The sequence below is a fragment of the Ascidia mentula genome, chromosome 5 (assembly GCF_947561715.1).
Source record: "Ascidia mentula chromosome 5, kaAscMent1.1, whole genome shotgun sequence".
Classification (NCBI taxonomy): Eukaryota; Metazoa; Chordata; class Ascidiacea; order Phlebobranchia; family Ascidiidae; genus Ascidia; species Ascidia mentula.
The window spans coordinates 4,325,043-4,344,466 of record NC_138570.1 but is presented as its reverse complement, the minus strand read 5'-3'; the positions used below and the strand labels follow the sequence as shown (position 1 = coordinate 4,344,466).

At 44.1% G+C, this 19,424-nt stretch overlaps 2 protein-coding genes across 4 annotated transcripts; one reads left to right on the top strand and one right to left on the bottom strand.

Moving 5' to 3' along the window:
• Positions 1-1,753: 1,753 nt before the first annotated feature.
• Positions 1,754-12,314, top strand: LOC145903820 (uncharacterized). Of its 3 annotated transcripts, XM_082991981.1 has the most exons (9): positions 1,754-5,872; positions 6,227-6,292; positions 7,280-7,380; positions 7,843-7,934; positions 8,150-8,192; positions 9,683-9,819; positions 9,998-10,448; positions 10,677-10,805; positions 11,162-12,314. In XM_082991981.1, the coding sequence occupies exons 1-9, from the start codon at positions 2,326-2,328 to the stop codon at positions 11,318-11,320; spliced, it is 4,725 nt and encodes a 1,574-aa protein (XP_082848107.1). In that variant the 5' UTR covers positions 1,754-2,325; the 3' UTR covers positions 11,321-12,314. The 3 variants fall into 3 exon arrangements, with proteins under 3 accessions (XP_082848107.1, XP_082848109.1, XP_082848108.1); XM_082991983.1 differs by lacking the exon at positions 6,227-6,292 and having other exon boundaries at positions 7,283-7,380; XM_082991982.1 differs by lacking the exon at positions 6,227-6,292.
• A 129-nt stretch (positions 12,315-12,443) lies between these two features.
• On the bottom strand, positions 12,444-18,905 carry LOC145903822 (uncharacterized). Its single transcript, XM_082991984.1, has 13 exons — positions 18,813-18,905; positions 18,183-18,707; positions 17,761-17,991; positions 17,609-17,678; positions 17,236-17,364; positions 16,397-16,535; positions 16,109-16,196; positions 15,909-16,018; positions 15,047-15,304; positions 14,492-14,647; positions 14,271-14,429; positions 13,650-13,795; positions 12,444-13,191 (listed from the first exon to the last, which is right to left on the bottom strand). Exons 2-13 carry the CDS (start codon positions 18,670-18,672, stop codon positions 13,185-13,187), a joined length of 1,983 nt encoding a protein of 660 aa, XP_082848110.1. The 5' UTR covers positions 18,673-18,707; positions 18,813-18,905; the 3' UTR covers positions 12,444-13,184.
• Positions 18,906-19,424: the final 519 nt, after the last annotated feature.

Here is a 19,424-nt window from a genome sequence, read left to right as displayed (position 1 = left end):
TGGGCACAGATTTGTTTTTATGTATTCTGGCGGTATCGACTTATGTATACCTCCACCTTCTCCCGGCAGCTTCTCGATAACCGCCTACGGTTCAAAGCTGTTCGGTTCTCGTCAGTTCACTGCACATGTTTACAGCGCATTACACTGCTATCACGACGGGAAAAATAAAATTATTATTATTATTATTATTATACGGTAGAAGCTGAAATAAATGAATTGGAATGTGTGGCATTTCGAAAACGTTTATTTTGAACAACCGTCCAGTATATACAAGGGTCATTTGCATATAAGTTGTCTAAATTATTGCGGCATTTCTGTATTTCCTTTTTCAAGGCATGGCTCAAATGTTAATGATTTCCATTGGCGCCTAACGAGTCTGGAAGGCAGTTAAAATTGCTGCTCGATGCCGTTTTTCCACCGACTGGGGGTCGGCTGTCGATGGTGCGTTGATTAATGTACGCTCGTTGGTGGAACGAACCAATTACCACCTTCTTTGGCGCCGATTTTTTGGAACGGAGAGTAAAAATAAGGAATGTTGGCACGAATGTAAATTATCGACACGTCTTTGCGTAAATCGATAGAGTGTAAAACTCGAGACCTAAGCACGTATCATGGAATATATAATTTTGACATAAATCAGATATAAATTCACCGTTTGAACACTGTTATCGCAATCCTGGCCAAAAAAACACCCCCAACCCCCTGCGTCATTAATACGTTTTCCTCCGACCCCGTTTACTGGCAATGCATATGTGAAATTCAGGGCGCTTTAAGTTGACACGAAAATTATCCAACTCCATTCAGTGGAAACCAATATAGAACGCATGTATTGGTGGTCTCTCTGTTCATCTACGTCTCCACCTCGTTCAGGAAATGAAGCCTTTTCTATTGCTCGATTGTGGTGGCGATCCAATGACGCTTTTCCCTTCTCTCGTGGTTTAAATAGGGAACACGACGATTTACACTGCTTTGTCGCAAAGCACAACTGCGGAGGCGCTGCATCTGGACGCGTTTCTTAGACTTGTTCACTGTTAGGTCAAGGAGATTTACAGTTGAGCATCGAACGTGTCGTCCGCGTGTTTAAAGGAATTTTTGTGGATGGTCTCCAGTTGCTAAAGCGCAAAATCTGGTAAAAAGGTTGTTCGGTTAAGGTGCTTAGGCGAGCATATGTTTTCGTTGCAAGGTCATCCCGAAACCTTTCTGCGCAAGTAAATATGGGATTAGGTCATCCAGAAAACACAACTTAATTGTTGTTGGACGAAATCCCTGAGACGTCGCCAAAATCAACTCTCAAACTTCCTTCCGTTAATCAGTCGATTTTCTAATTGCGTCGGATTCTGGATAATTTCGTTCCCGGAACTTATCAGTTGATTCGCTCATAGATCATACCGAATAGTGTTTAACCTTTTGTTTACCATTCTATGTGGTGTGGTTATAAACGTGCCAAATGATTTTTTTTGTTTGGCTTGCGGTTATATAAGGTCGGTCAAAAGGTGACGAGAAGTTCTTGCTGCAGCAACGAAAAAGAAACAGCTCACATCGTGGCTCAGTGACGCCACAACAACGTCCTACGTAACCCGTCCGGCGGCTGTCCTTTTCCCAAACAAAAAAAAAACCTGTCTGCCCCAGCCGGCCGCGCCCCGAAAACCTAAATATGGCCCAGAGAATTACGCAAACAATCGTTTTTTTGCACGGCGTGACGTAACATAAGGCGTTAGTGCCATTAATCAGTCGGAATTCGCAATGACGTCCACGTCGTGGCACATCCACGATGCGGGCCCGGTCACGAACTGAGAGGTTCTACATCCTCTCGTGGTTGATTCCAATCTGCTCGATGCCAAAGCTCGGTCACTGGCTCAACTGACGCGAGTGCCTGGAAAGGCGTGACCGGTTGTTGCTGCGCATTGCTGGTATCGTGGTTCCTGTAGAAGTGCAGGTGCTCGTTTTGGCCGGCGCTAGTGGTGTTTTGCACGCGAGAAGGCTGAGATACGTGTTTTATTCGATGCCAATTTGTTTTGGACCGTGCTGCAGTGTTGCAACGATTTTAGACCGTGTTGGCTTGCCACTACGTGTGTATATTTAGTATCAAACAGTTGGGTGTGAAATCCAGTGCTTTGTAGGAAGTGAGAAGTTTATTTCCAGGTGAAGTGGCCAAATGTTTAAGAAAATGCGTTTGTGCCTAAACGTTTAAGGAAATGATTTGTCAAGTATTGAATAGATTTACAACGAGATTGTTTGTTTGTTTCTGTTGCTAGCTCATCACAACTGCTGCAACAGTTGTGTTAGTTGTTAATACCTTAGAGTTCGTAGTCACAAACTTCTGACATGGCCACGTCTGTGGCGCCGGCTGTGCTTGATAATGGCTACGACGCGCGATATCTGCGTGAAAGCGACTTTGACGATTGCAGTACAATAAGTGATGACGAAGACCGTGGTGGTTCGGATTACAGTCTCTCTGACATTGAAGATGCTTTGGAGAAAAAATCCCGTGCGGCAAGGCCACGCGATCTCTCGTTGCTTCCAAGTTTCCCGCCTGCTGTCGATATCCCGGTCAAGATCAGTAAGCGCTCGCCACCGCCCCTTTGTGACGTCATAAACAGTACTAAAGCGACTCCAGTCAGGACCAGACGACGCTTGTCAAGCGGCGGGGGTCGATGGGGCGACGGTTCGAGGCCCAGCTCAGCCACTGGAAAGTGGATTCGTCGACGCTCGACGAAACTCTCAGTAAAAAAGCAGACGGCGAAACACGGCGTGCTGCAGATCGTGCACTTGTTTGAAGCAAGCGACGAAATGTGTAGCCCAAAACAGCAGGAGGAAGACCAGCTGGCCAGTTTGGAAGATGCCTTTCCCGCTCGCGCCATGCGCAGAGCTTACACCCTCGGCGCAATCAAGAACTTCGCCAAAGATGAAGCCCCGGAGGACAAAGTGACGCCCATTCGGAAAACCCTGAACTCCGGTACTCTACCGGCCGGGGAATCCCTACATAACGAGTTACTACGAAATAGAAGTCAAAGCCACAGCGGGGTATTGGACTCGCCAAGGTCGAGGTCTTCCTCTGTCCTCAGCAGTCGAAGCATGCGGACCGACACCGACTGCGACGAAACGCCCGAAACTGACTCCAACCGCTCTCTGCGCCAGTGGAAGCATTACAAGCGTGCCATGGAGGCGTACAGAAAGTCGGCTGAAAAAAGCAAAGCCGCCGCTGCCCCTGTAACCGAAAGCCCGGAGGACGGTGGCAAGACCAACTCTTTACCTTTGCGTGGCCAAAGCGTTTTTGAGCGTGTGAGTATCTACGACCTGTGGGACACGCGCAGTCGCGCTTCGACGCCCACTGCCGAGGATTGTAGCGTTGTTGCCGAAAGCCCTACCAAGGAAAGCGACTCGGAATCGCTTCAGCTCGGTGATGATGTGCAGAAGTGGTGCCAGCGAAACCACAAATCAACGCCTATAAAAAAGTACGGCTGTCGTTGCGAGGAAACCAATCAGAGCCTCTCGTTGGACTACAGGAATGTGGTGCGGAGAACACCTGACAGAGGTAAAGGAGGTTGGACCCTTTTGCGGCAATCCTTCAGGAGGAAGAGCAATTATGCATCCGTTCGGAAGAGCATGGAGCCTGATCCAATAACTGACATTGATGCAATGATCGGTTTTGGATGCGAGAAGTTAGAGAGGAGAGACTCTCTGTCGGATGAGGAACCCGTGTCTAGCTTTGATATGTTGGAGGAGCCTGTTAAGCAGGAGCAGGAGGAAGAGGAAAAACAGGCGCAGAAGTCTTCCGCGGCCCCGGAGAAAATCGTCTGGCCCGAATACAAAGATTACATGAAAGTAAAAACCGAACTGGCCGAATTCCCGCGCACGAGTTTCAAAATGCGCTTGGCCGCGTTGGAGAAAAAAGGAGTTAAAACCACCAAAGGTTTAGCGGACATCATCTGCAGTGAAGAGGTTGCCGTACAGACCGGCGCCATCCCTGCTAGACGCCCTTCCGAGGACAGGCAATCGCAGACCGACCTGAGTGACACGAACTTGCGCAACCAAAACGAGATTATCCGCCGACGTAACCTCTCCCTCTCCACAAACTCCTTACAACACAAGGAGCACCACAAATCGGTGGAACACATCGCCGTGCCCATCCACCCAATGCCGGACTTCGGCCATTACCACACCATAGCCAGTCCAGCCAGACTGTCGCGTATGCTGCGAAAGAAGGCCAAGAAGTTATCGATGCTCTCGCCGCTTTCGTCCCCGCGTTTTGCAGGCGGTAAAGGCGGCAAGAAAAAAACGCCATCGCCGCAGCGCAGGACTACGAGCTTGGGCGACCAGTGTAAGTTCGAATTGGACAAGGATCATTTAGCCGTGATCAGCACCGAAGGCGAAACGTTCGCGGACGAGGTGTTTTCCCTTCCTTCACCCGCGCCCCGTCCATCCGTGGACGATCTCGGCTCGTTGGAGTCATTTCAGTTCCCAAGTCCCCCAGAGGAATTCTGCGTCAAATCGAAACGTGTATCACCCGCGAAATCCCCAGCCAAGAATATTGACCGCAGTGTTTCGAAAAAAAAATCAAACCCAAGTACTCCGGATACGGAGTCCGCGGATAATACTCTCACAGCCACCCCCGTTAACACAACGGCTGCAACAACAGACCAAATAAAGGTGGCGAAGACCAATCGTCCGTCGTGCAACAAGGAACATATTTACCAAAATGAGAGCAAGCCCGTCAGCAGGCAGCTCTCCGTATCCAAGAGTACGGACTTTCTTAACGCGTGTGTGGAAAGCGCCATCCACTCCAACGATGATAGTAGAAAGCGATCTTCCTGGCTGTACACCAATGCTGGCAGTCCCTTCGCTTGTTACCAAGAGGAAAGCGGCGGTGGAGCGACTGCGACCAACCTCACGTATATGGATGTTAGAACAGTCACTCCGTCAGTAAGTCCGGATGTGAGGAGAAAGCAGGATGTACCGAGGATTACAGTCACACAGTCGAGCACTAGAAAGGGGTGCGGGGGGACGCAGGATAACGCGTACGGCAACACAAGCGCCCCGTTGTACCTGAACGTGCAATCTGGGTGCGAATCGGAGGACGATTACGTGAGCTACGACCAGTTCTACAAGGACAAGCCGTTGACAAAGAAGAACAACAAGCGAAGAGACGAGGACGGGTTAAACAAGGCGGACATACTGCGCGAAGACATGTCGAAACTTGACCTGGACATCGAAGGTTATTTCGCCTCGCTAGGGCGTAAAAAACCCACGCAGTCGCTTAAAACTGCATCTCCACGACGATCCACCCCTAACAGACACGCTAGAACTGCCAGGAGCTGCCAAGCACAGCAGCTGTCCAAGTACTCACAGCGCTCACCTATTCTGGTGAACTCGAACGCCAATAACAGTGCAGTGAAACCGTTCAGCGTCAAGACTGGCCGCTATCGTGATTCCAATACTTCAAGCATACTCAGCACGTGTAGTTCGTCGGCTAGATCCAGTTGTGTCAGTCCCTCGCCTGTGGCCACGCCGGTCGCGGAACGCGTCGGCGCCTTCGAGAGGGGAGAGTTCGGGGATCTCAAAAAGAGACGAAAACGTAAGAGCAAGAGATCGCGCAAAAAACCCGGTTCTGAGATATCGGTCCCTCTCACCGACTCCACCATACACCGGCAAGCCGCATACCAACTTAACCTGGAGAAGTCCTTTAGCAGCAAGACTGAACGCATCGAGCTGATCTCGAGTTTCATTAACAACGACTCGATACAGCAAGTGGGAAAGATATGCGAGATGTTTGAGGGCAAAGCGAAGGGCACTGGAGGCAAGGCTTACTCCGACGGCCTTTTTTCCAGCATGTCGAGGATACTAAAATTGCGCAAAGTTAAAACGAAAGAAGGTAACTATATATATATGAGTCCGAATACACGCTGACGTTGGTTTAGTTGTCGCAGAATTATTCTTAATATATGGTCGTTCGTATCCTGTGGTTACTTGTTGTGCGTTGAGGATTTAAGTTGGAGGAATTTTTTTCCTTTGGTGGAAAAGTTGTGAGCTTTTCGTCATGATCCGTGGTCAGAATGTGACTTTGTCGCTTTTTTGTGACCGTTCGTTGTAAGTCAGCAAACAAGACTTCCCGCATTATTTTTGTTCACCACTTACAAAATATGTTGAACCGCACTGGAAAATTTTCACGGGTGTTTCCCTGAACGTCACAAAAAAACAAAATCCGAATCCCTCCTGTTCGTTACAGCCAAGTCACGTGAGCAGTCCATACGGGTTCCCTCTAACCAGCCCCGTCCGGGCCCACCTATGCCAGGTAGGAGTGCTGATGGCCATGGCATGCCCTTGGGGTGATCCTTCCGATCCAGTCAACAGACCGCATGCTTTTAAACCGCAACCTGGGTGTTCATGATTTCGTTTGCGGCCTCCGACTCGAATCGAGACTCTGCTTCGCTGTTTTTGCAACTAACTGCCTAATACGCCGTGTTATTAGGTTACGGCGATATTTTGTGTTGTACTAACTTATTAACACTGGTTTACTGATACGCGCAACGTTTGGTAATAATGGAACTGTGCATGGTAGAGTATTCCAAAGTTTTTTTTTATCCAGCAAATCTAAAAACAGATGTTTGATTCCTAATAACAACGCTCACTGATTGTAGCAAAATGGTTCTGATTCCAGCCGGCCGTTTTGTTTTGCAAAAACATCATTACATTATTGACAATCTGGACTTCAGCCAAACGTACATGCCCTCTGACGAAAGCGTGGCTTGAGTCTCTGCCCTATATTAAATGCCAACGTCTGACTGGTAGCCAAAAGCTACTTGTCCTTTCGGCGCTGGGGTGGTCAGAAAACGTAACTATTCGTGACTTATCTGTTGTATTTAACAACTGCATGGTGGTGTTACAACGTCCTTGTGCTGGTGGGTTTTGTTTGCATTCTATTTAAAGGGTTCCGTTTCGGGAGGGGAACAACGAGCTGTTCCAAGTAGGGGGTGAACGAATAGTTGTTTTGCCACATCTAGGCCAGTGATGCATGTTGTTATTTGCAAGACTAATGCAGGGCTCTGTTGTATCCTCAAATTGGAACAAAAAAGGAATTTAAAAATTAACCAGATTGCTGGCAATGGCCCAAGTACAGAACAAACTGTTTTTGTTGATGGTTTAATCAAACACACCATTTCAACGATTGCTCAAAAAATCGAGATTCGTGCGCAATTTTACGGGCAATGTATCGCAAGTTACACAATCAACACTTCCAAGTTCTCTCATATTAACATTCTAACGATTTGCCATTTCTCAGCAGTGCAACAACACCAGCAGCCCCAGCAGCCTCAACACCACCAACCTCCGCCCCCGGCCCACGCAGTTAGCCATGCGCCTCCACCACGCGCTGCAATAAACGTAAGTATTAATTTTGCTTCGTGGGAATGAAAGTCTTGAACCGGAAATGGTAGCTGGTTCGCACGCAGTTCCAGCCTTTGCTGGTGGTGCGATTGGCTAGAGCCACGCCCTTTTGTCTGAAACATGTTAAAGCCCACAATGGGTTTTAGTTTAAAAAAGGACACGTGGTTTAACTCGGGTTGTATGTTATGTGTAGCCGTCGTTAGGAGTATGCAAAGCTGTACACGGTAAAACTGCAAGTACTCATCAAAAGCTTTCTGGTTAATTCGGTGGTGTGTAGATTCGTCGTTAGGTGTATACCAAGCTGTACATCGGGTAATGGCAAAAGCAGCACATAAGATTACATACTTCACCAAATAATTTCATTCGATGTTTGAACGGACAAACGCAGTAAATAGCAAAAGCGTTGTTTCCGTTTAAATGTTTGTTTCCAAAACCATCCATGACATTGCATTGTTGCAGATTCCCGTCGTGGAAGATAAAAAGAAAAGTAAGAAGAAAGGGAAAAAAGGAAAACTGACAAAAGCCGACATCGGAGTCCCATCTGGTTTCAAGTGAGCATTCCTCTTAACTTTTACCTCCCCATCTACAACGCCTGTATAAAGACCTTTTATAAAATTTCCCGCATCTGGTATAAAATACTGTGTTAAAAGTGAGTGCAAGGTTGTGAATAAAATGTACCGGACACTTAGCAACCAGCACTTCGTTTTAAAACCACGTATGTTTCCCTGTGAATAACCGCATTTCAAATTCCCCCTTTTTTGTACAGACATGTCGGTCACGTCGGATGGGATCCAAACAAAGGATTTGACGTAAGTTCCTTCGTTCCAACAACCTTTCTTCGTTTGATTTTCACTGACTTTCTAGGAAGTCACGCACCGCAGTCAGTTTGAATGCCACCAGCATTCCTCTTCCATAACCACAGACAGAGGTTAATAACCGATGCGCGTGCCAAACGCCGTGCATGTGATCGCGTAAAATTTTGCCAAAACGGTGGATCGAGCCTTGGCTTGTAACAGAGCTTTGAGGTTATAACGACACTTGGTGCGGTGTTCTTTCTGTTGGGAATACGTGTTTGTGGTAGGAAATGACGCAAAGCTTGTGGTGAATCAAATCAAAATCAAATCATTTGTATTTTGCGAAAAAAACAAATAGGCATATGTAGAAAACACATAAGAAATATAATGGCATAGGCACTGATAAACCATAAGGGTTATCAAACATGGTAAACCCCAAACCCACTGCATATAAACCATTTCAATTATCGTCACATACCGCTTTTGATATTACAATCAGGCATAGCTTACAAGTATGTGCAATCACGTCACCGCAATAAACGAGCATTGTAGTTTGGTGCGCAGCCAAAACCAATTCAAAATTGCCCCACTTTGTAATTGAAGTTAATTGCCTTGACGTGCTAGCTAGAAATTTTCGGAAGCATTGCGTACGTAAAATTTGATTTTATGGTCATAGTGTTAAGACTGCTTGTTGTCGTTATTAATTGTAAAACTTCTGAGTTGCCGCTTCTGTACAACAAACAAGACAAGATATGGACTTGTTACCGTTATTGGAATAGTTTATCCGCGTGAAAAAACGAAATAAAATCGTAATATCGCCACATTTTACACAAAACGGGAAGACGCAATGTGACTATGAGATAATGCAAAATACCGATAGTTGGCATATGTCGATCATCCCACTTTCCACCCCACGTTCGATATCGCTTTTATTGTGTGCTGGGCGGTCGTTTTTTGTCGCCTAAAGCCGGTAATCTTTTTACGCGCGAGCGCGCACAACTCGCAAGCATATGTCGCATGCGTGTATTGCGTAGAAAAAATGAGGCCATGGCACTCGCTGCTTTGTACAACGCAAATTTCAATGTCCAGCATTCAAGAGAAGTCAGTGTTAAGCATACAAAGAGATATTCGTGAAACCAACACTGCGGATTAAGTAGATATTTCCGAAACCAACACTGCGTTGTTAGGAAGAGCTGTGGTGGAGAACACGATAGTATCCTTGCCTGCTTGGAGGCTTGTGTTCAGAGGTGGCGTTTGCAAAGTTAAATCTAATCGCAAGAATGGATTTCGATTTGGAGTTATTTCTTATAACGATGTCGAGTTATATGTACGAACTGCCAATGTTGAGTTGTGTAAGTGGAGTCAAAACCATACAACTGTAATTAAAGCGCTAAATATACTCAACTACCTGATGTGCAACAACATTGTTTAGTCTTATGCGAATTAAACAAAGTTCAAAACCAACCCACACGGGCAATACGTTATTCACTCTTTTGATTTTACAGATGGACAAAATGGACCCGGACGTGAAAAACCTTTTCAACAAGGCAGGAATTAAGGACAGCGACCTCCAGGACAAGGAGACGGCTCAGTTTATCTACGACTTTATAGAGAAACAGGGAGGGATTGAAGCAGTTAAAGAGTGAGTAGCATTGAAAAAAGTGATGGTTTTTAATGCGGTTTGATAAAAAAAATTGTGTTTTTTTTCGCTAAATAAATTATCCGGTGTTTTTAGTTACTAGTGACTCCCTTTATTTGTTAACTGACGGCATGCACTGTTTCTTTTTCACCAACAAAACTAAATAAACTTTTTGTTCCAGGGACACAAAACGCGTCGGACCACCACCACCCCCGTCACGCATGGGCGGCGGCGGCATGGGTGGACCCCCTCCACCACCTCGCAGAGAAGGTGGGGGGCCTCCACCGCCCCCTCCCCAACGTGGTGGAGCACCGCCCCCGCCACCACCCCAGCGTGGCCACGCAGCCCCACCCCCGCCTCGGCATCAACCCTCATCTCACCCGCCCCCACCCCCGCCAGGCAAGGGGAGATCCCAAGGGAAACCACCGCCACCCCCGAGCCGGGTTATGGATTCAGTCCCGCCGGCGCCACCTATGTCAAGTATGGGTGGCATACCACCCCCACCGCCCCCAGGGGCTATCCCTCCGCCCCCACCTGCGGGCATTCCATCGCCGCCAAGTGGCGGGCCACCGCCACCTAGTGGTGGTGGTGGAGCGGGCCGTGGAGCTTTGTTAGCTCAGATTCGACAAGGGGTGAGTGCGGATCGAGTGTTTCGTGTTAAACCAACGCAGAGTTTTGTATTTGGTGTCACGGCTCCATGTCATGAAACATACAACTATCTGTTGCTTGAATGTGTCAGTGTTTCTGCTATGGTGGCGTCCACAGTTACACCGTTTTTTACATATTTATTTTTATGTTTGGAAAAAAATTGATTTAAACCTATTTTTTCGTGTTACATAGAAGAGTGTTTCTTTTTGCAGAATCCGGGATTAAAGACGTCTAGTGAGAGACCGGTAGGAGGAGGAGGTGGTGGAGGAGGAGGAGGGGGAGGTGGAGGAAGAGGAGCACTTCTCGATCAAATCCGAAAGGGAGCTGCCCTAAAGAAATCTGTGAGTGTTCAGTGAATACTTGTTTATGGTGAAAAAAACGCAGCTAATACGATTTCGGTTTAAGCGATGTCGTCAATTTCCACACTGTGAAAGCTTTACAATCACAAAGCTTTATATGACTTTCGGATATATTTCATTCGAAAATAAGCTGATTAGAAACCGAAAAGTTAAAAAAATGAGTTTGTTTTGCAGCCAGATCGGTTCTTTACGCAAAAGATTTTTTCCAAAAGTTTTTCCCAAAAAAAAACTTGTCTCTGTGCTCAACGCCCGCACCTATTTACATTCGATATTGTTTTTTGAACTCCTTTACGTTCATACGACATGTTATCATAACGAGTATATGTGAATTTTCGCAGACCGAGCCAATGGATTCGACCCCGGCCACTCCGGTTCACAGCGAGGAGGGTTTGGCCGGCGCACTTGCTCGCGCGTTGCAGAAGCGCGAAAACGCGATCCAGTCTGACTCGGATTCCGACTTCAACGAGGACGACTCGGACGAGGAGTGGAGCGATTAACATCCGACACTGGATGAGCGCTCGCGTTTTTGTCCGTTGACCAATCCAGGTTCAAGTGATTTCGCTTATTTTGTCACGTGTCGTTTCGAGAAAGTGCTTAGAAGTTGTCGGCAAGAAAAATATGTCTCCATCGCCCCGATTAATGTTTCGGGGCAGGGGATTCGATTCCTCTTGGATTCGAATACCGTTACGTTCCCTTTGGATAATCAGAATCGAATTCTAACTGTATGTTGTTTTCGCAAGTATTTGAATTATTGCTTGTAGGCCGTTTTGCGTTCGCCTTTATTATTTAACGCATACAAGTTGACAAATCAAGTCACCAATAGTTAAACTTTTACCGTAATTTATTATACGCTTGACCAGTTTTTGTCAAATATACGTCTCTATTGAAATAATTTCCGCCGTTTGGTGTGTTACGCGTGCTATGTACACTATCAATTCTGTGTCAGACTCGAAAAGGCTCTAAGGGCGTATAAGATCTTCCGCAGTGCAATAGCGTGATTTTTGGGCGGCCCGGATGACTGCCATGGCGGTAAATATATAATTTCTATAAAGATCTGCCTCAATACAAACCATAGTAACGAGACCAAATGTTTTACCCCTGCTGGGCCTTACAAGTAAAGTTCTTACCCTTTACCATCAAGATTATCATTGAGTTTTCATTTTCCGCTATGTCCCATTCCCCCTTTTGTACATAAAGCGCCGCCATCGTGTTTTTTCTCCACAAACGCTCGTCGGAAGTCGACAAAATGTAAATACCTAAAAGCGCCCGAAAAAAAAACATATATATTATCTCCTTATCGTTCGTTTACACGTCGGCCATCCGCTTTTCGAGATCAACTACGATATGCACCACCCTGTTTCGCTTATACTTAAAAAGCAATGTAGATAGTCGACGAAGAATGTTGTGAATCGTTTTATCTCTTTCTTCTCTCCGTGGTGTTTTTAATCGGCGATCGTATATTTACCCATCTCAGTGCTTCGACAAGTGACCGCCGCCTCCTATAGTGTAGCCTTGCTTCGTTTCCCATGTATATTGGACCACCTCGCTTTCGCGTATTCCCCTCCACGCGATTTGGAGGGGGATATAGAAGACCGAAGGTGGTCGGGAAATAAAAGAACCCAAGGCCAAAGACGGTTTATTTTCTTCCGCAAGTTTAACATTGGTGACAGTTTCAAAATACGATAAAATAAAACCAGATTTATTGGACGAGTATTTCACGCAAAAATGGTACCGAATTCATGTGCCTAAATTTCGTGACACTGATTATTGTAAGCATGGAACCAGTAATATGAATTTTGTTAGCTATAAAAAGTCAAACAGTATTAGCTAAGATATCCGGTGGCATGTACTTCGTATCAGTCACCGACAGTTTGCTGGAGCTTCTGAAGGTTTGTATGTAAATTCATCTAGGACAATGTTTTGTGCATGCTCCAGATATTATGCATACGTAAGCACCATCTAAATAACGCGACCACAGTGAAGTAAAGGCAGTAGGTAAACATTTGGCACAGTATATCTTCCAAGTGCATGGGACATAGTTTGGCGTTTTGCAAAAGAACGTAGAAGGGCACATATAATTTTAGGGATAAAAATGTTACGATAGAAATAGCATCGGCAGTTTACGATCAGGTAAAAGTTGGCGTGCAAAAAGCAAGCGCTGTAAATGTAACTCAGAAACAAAAAATGAAATCAATCGTTTAGGCAAATTTTCTAGAATAAACATGCATTAAACATCTTTCTAATCGCTGAGAACAACATCTTGTTGCTGAATAAATAGAGGTGCATATAACAACAAACACTCGGGTTTTCCTGGACGGAAGACTTCGAACTTCTACATTAGTGCAAAATGATGTTTGCTCCTCAAAACCTGTAGAAATATCAATTTTAAATATTTTTATTCACTTTGTGTCAACGTTTCTTGTGCTGTTTGTTGCTGATGCTGCCGGGCATATTACTTGGTAATGTAAGGCTCTTCTGGCAAAAAAAGAAAAACTAGTTCGGACGACGTTTCGGACAAAAGTCCTGATGAAGGTCAGTTGAATAACGAACGAAACGTCGTCCGAACTAGTTTTTCTTTTTTGCCAGAAGAGCCTTCCATTACCAAGTTTCTAGTGCTGCTGGTTAAGTTGATTTCGTACAGGTAAAACATTTCCATCTTACAGAAACATGTCAGAGTTTTCGTAAATGGCTGCTAATGATGGTGACATACGGAATTTCTTTCTTAACAATTATGTTTAACAGTTTTTTATGACAACATTCCTATAAACTTTGTATGATTCAATGTATCGTTGGAATTAGGCGTTCCATTAAAAAAACTCGTCTTACCTGAGCATAGAGGATCTTCTTCGCTTGGTTTTGGCCTGAGGTTTGGGGGGTGCAGGGGCTTTCGGAACGAACTTTATAAAGTCTTGTAGCCTTACCACTGAGTCGCCTTTCGAACGAAGATGTTCCCGTATTCGTTCTACCTCCAGCTAAAACGTGTGTACAAACGTCACCTTATTCAACTGTGAACAGGGAGTAAAATTTCCAACCCATATACGGATGGGAACGCCAGAAAAATTTGAGATTGCATAACACGAAATTAATGGGTGACAAATGGTAACAAATAACTTCCAAAATGGTTGCTGATGCTGAACTAATCCGATTTGTTTTTGTATTTTACTCATTCTGGTACAGTGCATTTTAACGGGAAGTATGTTTAAGCACTACTAGAGCTGTCGAACATTATACAGACGTGTGGATAAAGAAAAAATCACAAAAATATGTTCCTATGCATGTTGGAAAAACGTTAAACTAACGATTTAGGAATACTCCAGGATTTGTCAAAAAAATCTGATACTAAGTCCCTGTTGGCTATAAAGACAACAGGAGTTTCCAAAAATACAAACTTTTGCAGCACATGTTGGGGATTTGCACATAGAACGGAACAATATGACGTTGTCTCACCTCGCTCACGTTATCTACCTTCTGCAGAGCTTCGCACAACTTTTCGACCGTCACGCCGCGGTTTTCACGGTCCACCGACTCCATGAAACACATGAGCGTGACGCGCTGCTGCTTAACGATGCGTAACAGCAGGTTGGTGGCAGCATGCATTGAGCAAACCTGTTGAAAACCACGGAAAATTAACAAAAGTTAATACGTTGACGTCATTGTGCTTGACTGACCAGCTTCTCTGCTTCTGGTTGGCCCTCGTAGAAAACTGAGATCTGCCTGGTTTTGATTGTTGTTGGTAGGGAGGTTGACAGATCAGGAGAAAGGACGACTTCCCGCATGCTGAGGTCTACCAGCTTTTCTGTCGTTTCCAAGTGCTTCGAAAGGGTCTGCAACAGAACGATTACACCTAAATCTCGCTAGAAACGCACACAAGTTTGGACCCATCAGATGCGAACAGTGCAGACAGATGACTAAAAACGGTCTTGTCAGACGCTTTCACGTTGCGGTGATTTCGTCGCCAGTCTGTTGGAAACCAATTTACGCACAAACCACCAAAGACAACGCACTATGGCCAAGCGACTGCTTGGACACAATTAGTCGGCCATCTCTACAGCAAGACCATCTGGGTTCTAGGAAGTCACCTATAGCTCCACTGATAAGACATGAAAGGTTGAAACAGTGGCACTGCCTGTAACTCCCTTATCATTGATGGCTTATTGCTTCTTTTTACATTGGTAAATCTCACAAACAAAATTATGAACTATAAAAGCAGAGTTAAATTTTACCAGCAGCCCCTTCCGGCCCAATGGGTTTCTATCCAGAATGAGAGTCCTCAGGCAAGAACGGGACTTCTTCACACGCTTGCCTCGACTTCCACAAACCCCCAGTGTAAGTCTCTCTGCACCGAAAGGCCCAATGTGGTTGACTGCGAGGGAGAGGAATTTCAACGTCGTGTTGGTACGAAGAGGACGGCCGAGAAGAGCGGCTCCCTCGTCTCCTAGGCCGTTCCAGGATAGGTCCAGGCTCCGCAAGCCCGTGTTCTCCTTGAAATGGCGAAAAAATAACATATTTTATAAAATTAAAGGCTTTTGTGTGAGTTTTAGTTAGGTAGGTAACCTTAAGGGACCAACTCGCCTGTGTTGGATTTCACAATTTAGGAGTAGGAAATAGCGACTTTGAATATTCAATATTTTGCTATATTGGACGGCATAATTTGTACTGACGTGTATCCCAACCTTTCTTGGATTAAGGCACCCCTGGGCAATTTCTAAAATTTTGCGGCACCTAATGCGGCCAACAAGAATGCTGCTTCGGCCTTTTTATCTGATTCCAAATTGTTAAACTAGAATTAGCGCCCTTGATATGGTATTACAATACCAGTAAACCGTAAGGTTCCTCTACAGTAAAGCTCAATGCACCACTGAAAGTTATAATGGCAACACAGAATGCTGCGGCGCCCCGGTTGGGAACCTCTGTACCAGCGTTTTAAAACGGTACAGAGAGTATTATCAAAACGAAATAGTAGGATAAAAAAACGCACAACAATTTCCTTGATTTTCATGGAGGATACAAACAACACGTGCCCTATTCAAGTACACGATTCGAAGGCAAGTGCGCCTTATGTTAATGACTTATTTATTCTTCTACCTTCAGTGCCTTTCCAATCGCCGCGGCGGCCACTTTGCCAAACACGTTCCATGACAAGTTCAAACTGCTCACAGTGTTATTATCCATCAACACAGCCGCTATTGCCTGACCTGTGAGAGAAGCAAGAATAATTAAAGGTGGTTTAAACAACTTAACTCATATCTACATTTAGAGAAAATTTGCTTGTTTAGCTGTTGTACCTGATTTGTCCGAGAACTGATTGTGGCTGATATCCAGGAATTTGAGTGTTTCATTCCCACGAAGTGCCTCACATAGGAGCAATGATTCCTGCAATCGAAACCAATGTTGGAAAGTCGTATAAAAAACAAAATTGTGCTGTACTTTATAAAGTAAACAAAACAAAGGTATATGTAAATGTATATTGTTATGTTTGGAAAACCCATTGATAATGAACCACATGTGAAATCAGTTGCACTGTTATGGTCATTACTAATACCAATATTAAATATTCTTTAGGCATGTGTTACCCTGTCACCGAGTTTGTTGTGGCTGACGCACAGATGTGTAATGGTTGAATTGTCACACAGAACTTGAGCTAGGTAAGAACTACTGTTTCCACACATATAATTCTGACTCAAATCCACTCGGCAAATCACAGAATTTCTCCTGAAAAGATTGTCAATTCTGTTAACTTTTTTTTAATATTAAATACTTTCATGGCATATGTAAAACAACAATTCAGGAAATGTGGATGATTGCTTTTGTGTAAGATTCAGAGGCTTAGCCAAGCACTTTTTTGGAAAAGTGAGTTCAAACAAAATGAATTCAACAACGATGGTCACAATCCATAAATAGTGGAACTTGATAGCAAGGTCACAAAAGCACACTTTTCTGAGTGACATCACTTGAATGAATAAGGCCATGGTATAAGCACACTTTATTACACCAAAGTAGCCCTGGACTTAATAAGAGAAAGAGTATGATGGCTTTTAAGGGCATTTAATTTCTTATGTTACATAAAACTGCTTTGACAACATGTACAACAGTTGTGTAACTTGTGTTTCAATCTTGGGTAGACAGCCCCCTACACAGCACAATGAACAGAGGATCTTGTTTTGACACGAGCCTTTTCTAGGATTGTGATGACAATACACTGTATGACTTTGTAAAGGTCGGCCTGGCTATTCAAAAAGTCTTGACACTAAACAGAACATGTAAGGTTGTCTGGCACAAATTTCTGACATTTTACACTGTCAATTATAATTTTATTTTCATTTGGCTGTAGAAAAAGCTGATCTCTTTTGTACTGCATTCTCCAGACAACTTTTTATGTGCAACAATACAACAAGGCCTTAATTCAACAAACCTGAGCATATTTGAGAGATGTCTTGCACTTCTGTCATTCAATGAATTGTTGGACAAGTTTAAACTTCTAACAAACATGTTGTGAGACAACCCGTTGGCCAAAGCAAAGGCTTCTTTGTCATTGAGGCATCTAGTACAAATAATTCAATGGCAGTTGATTCAACAGATGTAAACAACATAAAAAGGATTGTGAAAAAAACTCACTTTATATCCAACACAGAAATGTTTCAAGCTTTACATACAATTTACCTATGATTTAATCAACTCACAAGCTCTTCTGGCAAAAATAATTTACTTGCAATTTAAACTATTTTGACCAGAAGAACTTGTGAGTTTATTGAACACTATACCTGGCAGAGTTAGCTACAAATTACCTATGATTTAGTTGAAAACTAGTGTCTTCCTCAGAAAGCTTTTGCACCACCTTTTTGGCCTGTGTAATGCCTACAAACACATAATTCACAATCACTACAAGATGTCTAAATATATATTAAAATATATTTGCACTTTTTGTACACATACAAACCTCTTTGTCTGCAAGTCCTTCTATAATGCCAGACACCGGTTGGGTCATGATCTTCAATATCATAATTAACAAAGCTTTCCTCCAAGTCAGTGTCATATTCATCAGAGTGTAATTCCAAACCATCTAGAAAGTCACTGAAGGTCAGAGATGACTCAGGGCGGGTTCTCGTCGATTCCCTGCTTGCCAACCTGTCTTGGACCCAAGCCCAGTTGGTGTTGCTTGAAGTTGACTCTGTAAATAAGATTTCATTCTAACAGCACATTTCTTCAAAGTCAATATAATTAGTTGAGGGCTAGTAAAAAACATACCAAACAAAGAAATTTAACAAATACACTTCAGCTGTAATACTGAAAGAAGTTTAATCATAAATTAAAGTTACAGAGCTTTCATAACAAAAATTAAAAACATTGTTTTTTGCATACTGGGTGTATCAATGGTTTCCTTTGGTCTCTCCACCTCTGACGTTTCAATTGTGTGAAACAGACTTGATCGTGTTGTGTCCAGGTGGTCATAGACAATTTCTACATCATCCAAACTGTCAGCATCACTTTCTTTCACCGCCTTCTCTTCTTCGAGAAGAGACAGATTTTCATCCTTCGGCTCCGAGTCTCCTTCCTGACTGGTTCCAATCACAACGATCTTTGGTGGATCACGTAACACAAATGGAGTGGAAGTCTTTCGTCTTTGACACACTGTTGGGGGAGCAGAGTCGGATCGACGACCTTGAGGTAATGGGGTCTTGTGGTAACGTTGTTCACAGTGCGACTTTAGGTGCCTGTGGTATCTGGGAGTTTGCTGAAGAACATACTGTTGCTGCTTTCTGACGTTACGTTTGGCAGCTCTGCTCAGCACTCCCAAAGCACGTGCCGAAATGGGAAGCTCAATGCAGGATTCGTACTCGTCGTCGTCCATTATTCCAAACAGCTCGTTACATTTTTGCCACAAGCCTGCATTACGAAAAACTCTCATTCATTATGTAGTATTAAGATAAAAAAGATTAAATACGTTTTCCTGTGTACGGTTTTTAACATTACACATTGAAGTTTGCTCACCTCATCAAGCCTTCAGGTGGAAACGAACGAATTCGCCGGCAAAGTGATGAACACTCATGCGGAACCGAGTTGTTGTAATGTTGTGATCACGTGACTTGCGCCGTCGGTCCAGAGATGTGCTTGAGTGCTCATGCCCCTTTCCTGCTGTGTATTTTTCCAGTTTCACGTGATATATCTGTGGTTAACCATACTGTTGAGGAAGCAGGCTTTTCGATATTTTTGTTTTGCATTAGTATTTTCAGTTGTTGCTATTTTTGTTTTGCATTAGTATTTTCAGACAACCATCTTTGTTTCCCATCAAAAATATCCGCCATGAGTTGATTAAAATTGCCGTGATTTTGAATACATGGAAAATTCAGTCCAAAAGTGCGTTGCTTGTTTTTTCAGTTTAACTGAAAATAATGACAGTAGGCAACCATACTAAAATATTAGATAAATTACAGAACTGCTGTCAGCTGTGGGTGATAGGATAAAATGAGACAGGCGCGCTTTAAAGATTTGCCGCTCGTCGTTTCTGGTCTTTGTTTACAAGTTCAATAAATTATTGTTATTTTTGCGGTTACTGTGCTATATTTTTGTTTGCTACGTTTGATAAAAATATTTAAATCGTCT

Coding starts and splice junctions, on each gene's coding strand:
- LOC145903820 (XM_082991981.1), top strand. CDS start 2,326: ATGGCCACGTCTGTGGCGCCGGCTGTGCTTGATAATGGCTACGACGCG. Junction 6,293..7,279: donor TCCGGGCCCACCTATGCCAG/GTAGGAGTGCTG, acceptor GCCATTTCTCAG/CAGTGCAACAACACCAGCAG. Junction 7,935..8,149: donor GGAGTCCCATCTGGTTTCAA/GTGAGCATTCCT, acceptor TTTTTTGTACAG/ACATGTCGGTCACGTCGGAT.
- LOC145903822 (XM_082991984.1), bottom strand. CDS start 18,672: ATGGACGACGACGAGTACGAATCCTGCATTGAGCTTCCCATTTCGGCA. Junction 16,536..17,235: donor CATCTCTCAAATATGCTCAG/GTTTGTTGAATT, acceptor CAATCTTTTCAG/GAGAAATTCTGTGATTTGCC. Junction 14,648..15,046: donor TGGGCCGGAAGGGGCTGCTG/GTAAAATTTAAC, acceptor GTTCTGTTGCAG/ACCCTTTCGAAGCACTTGGA.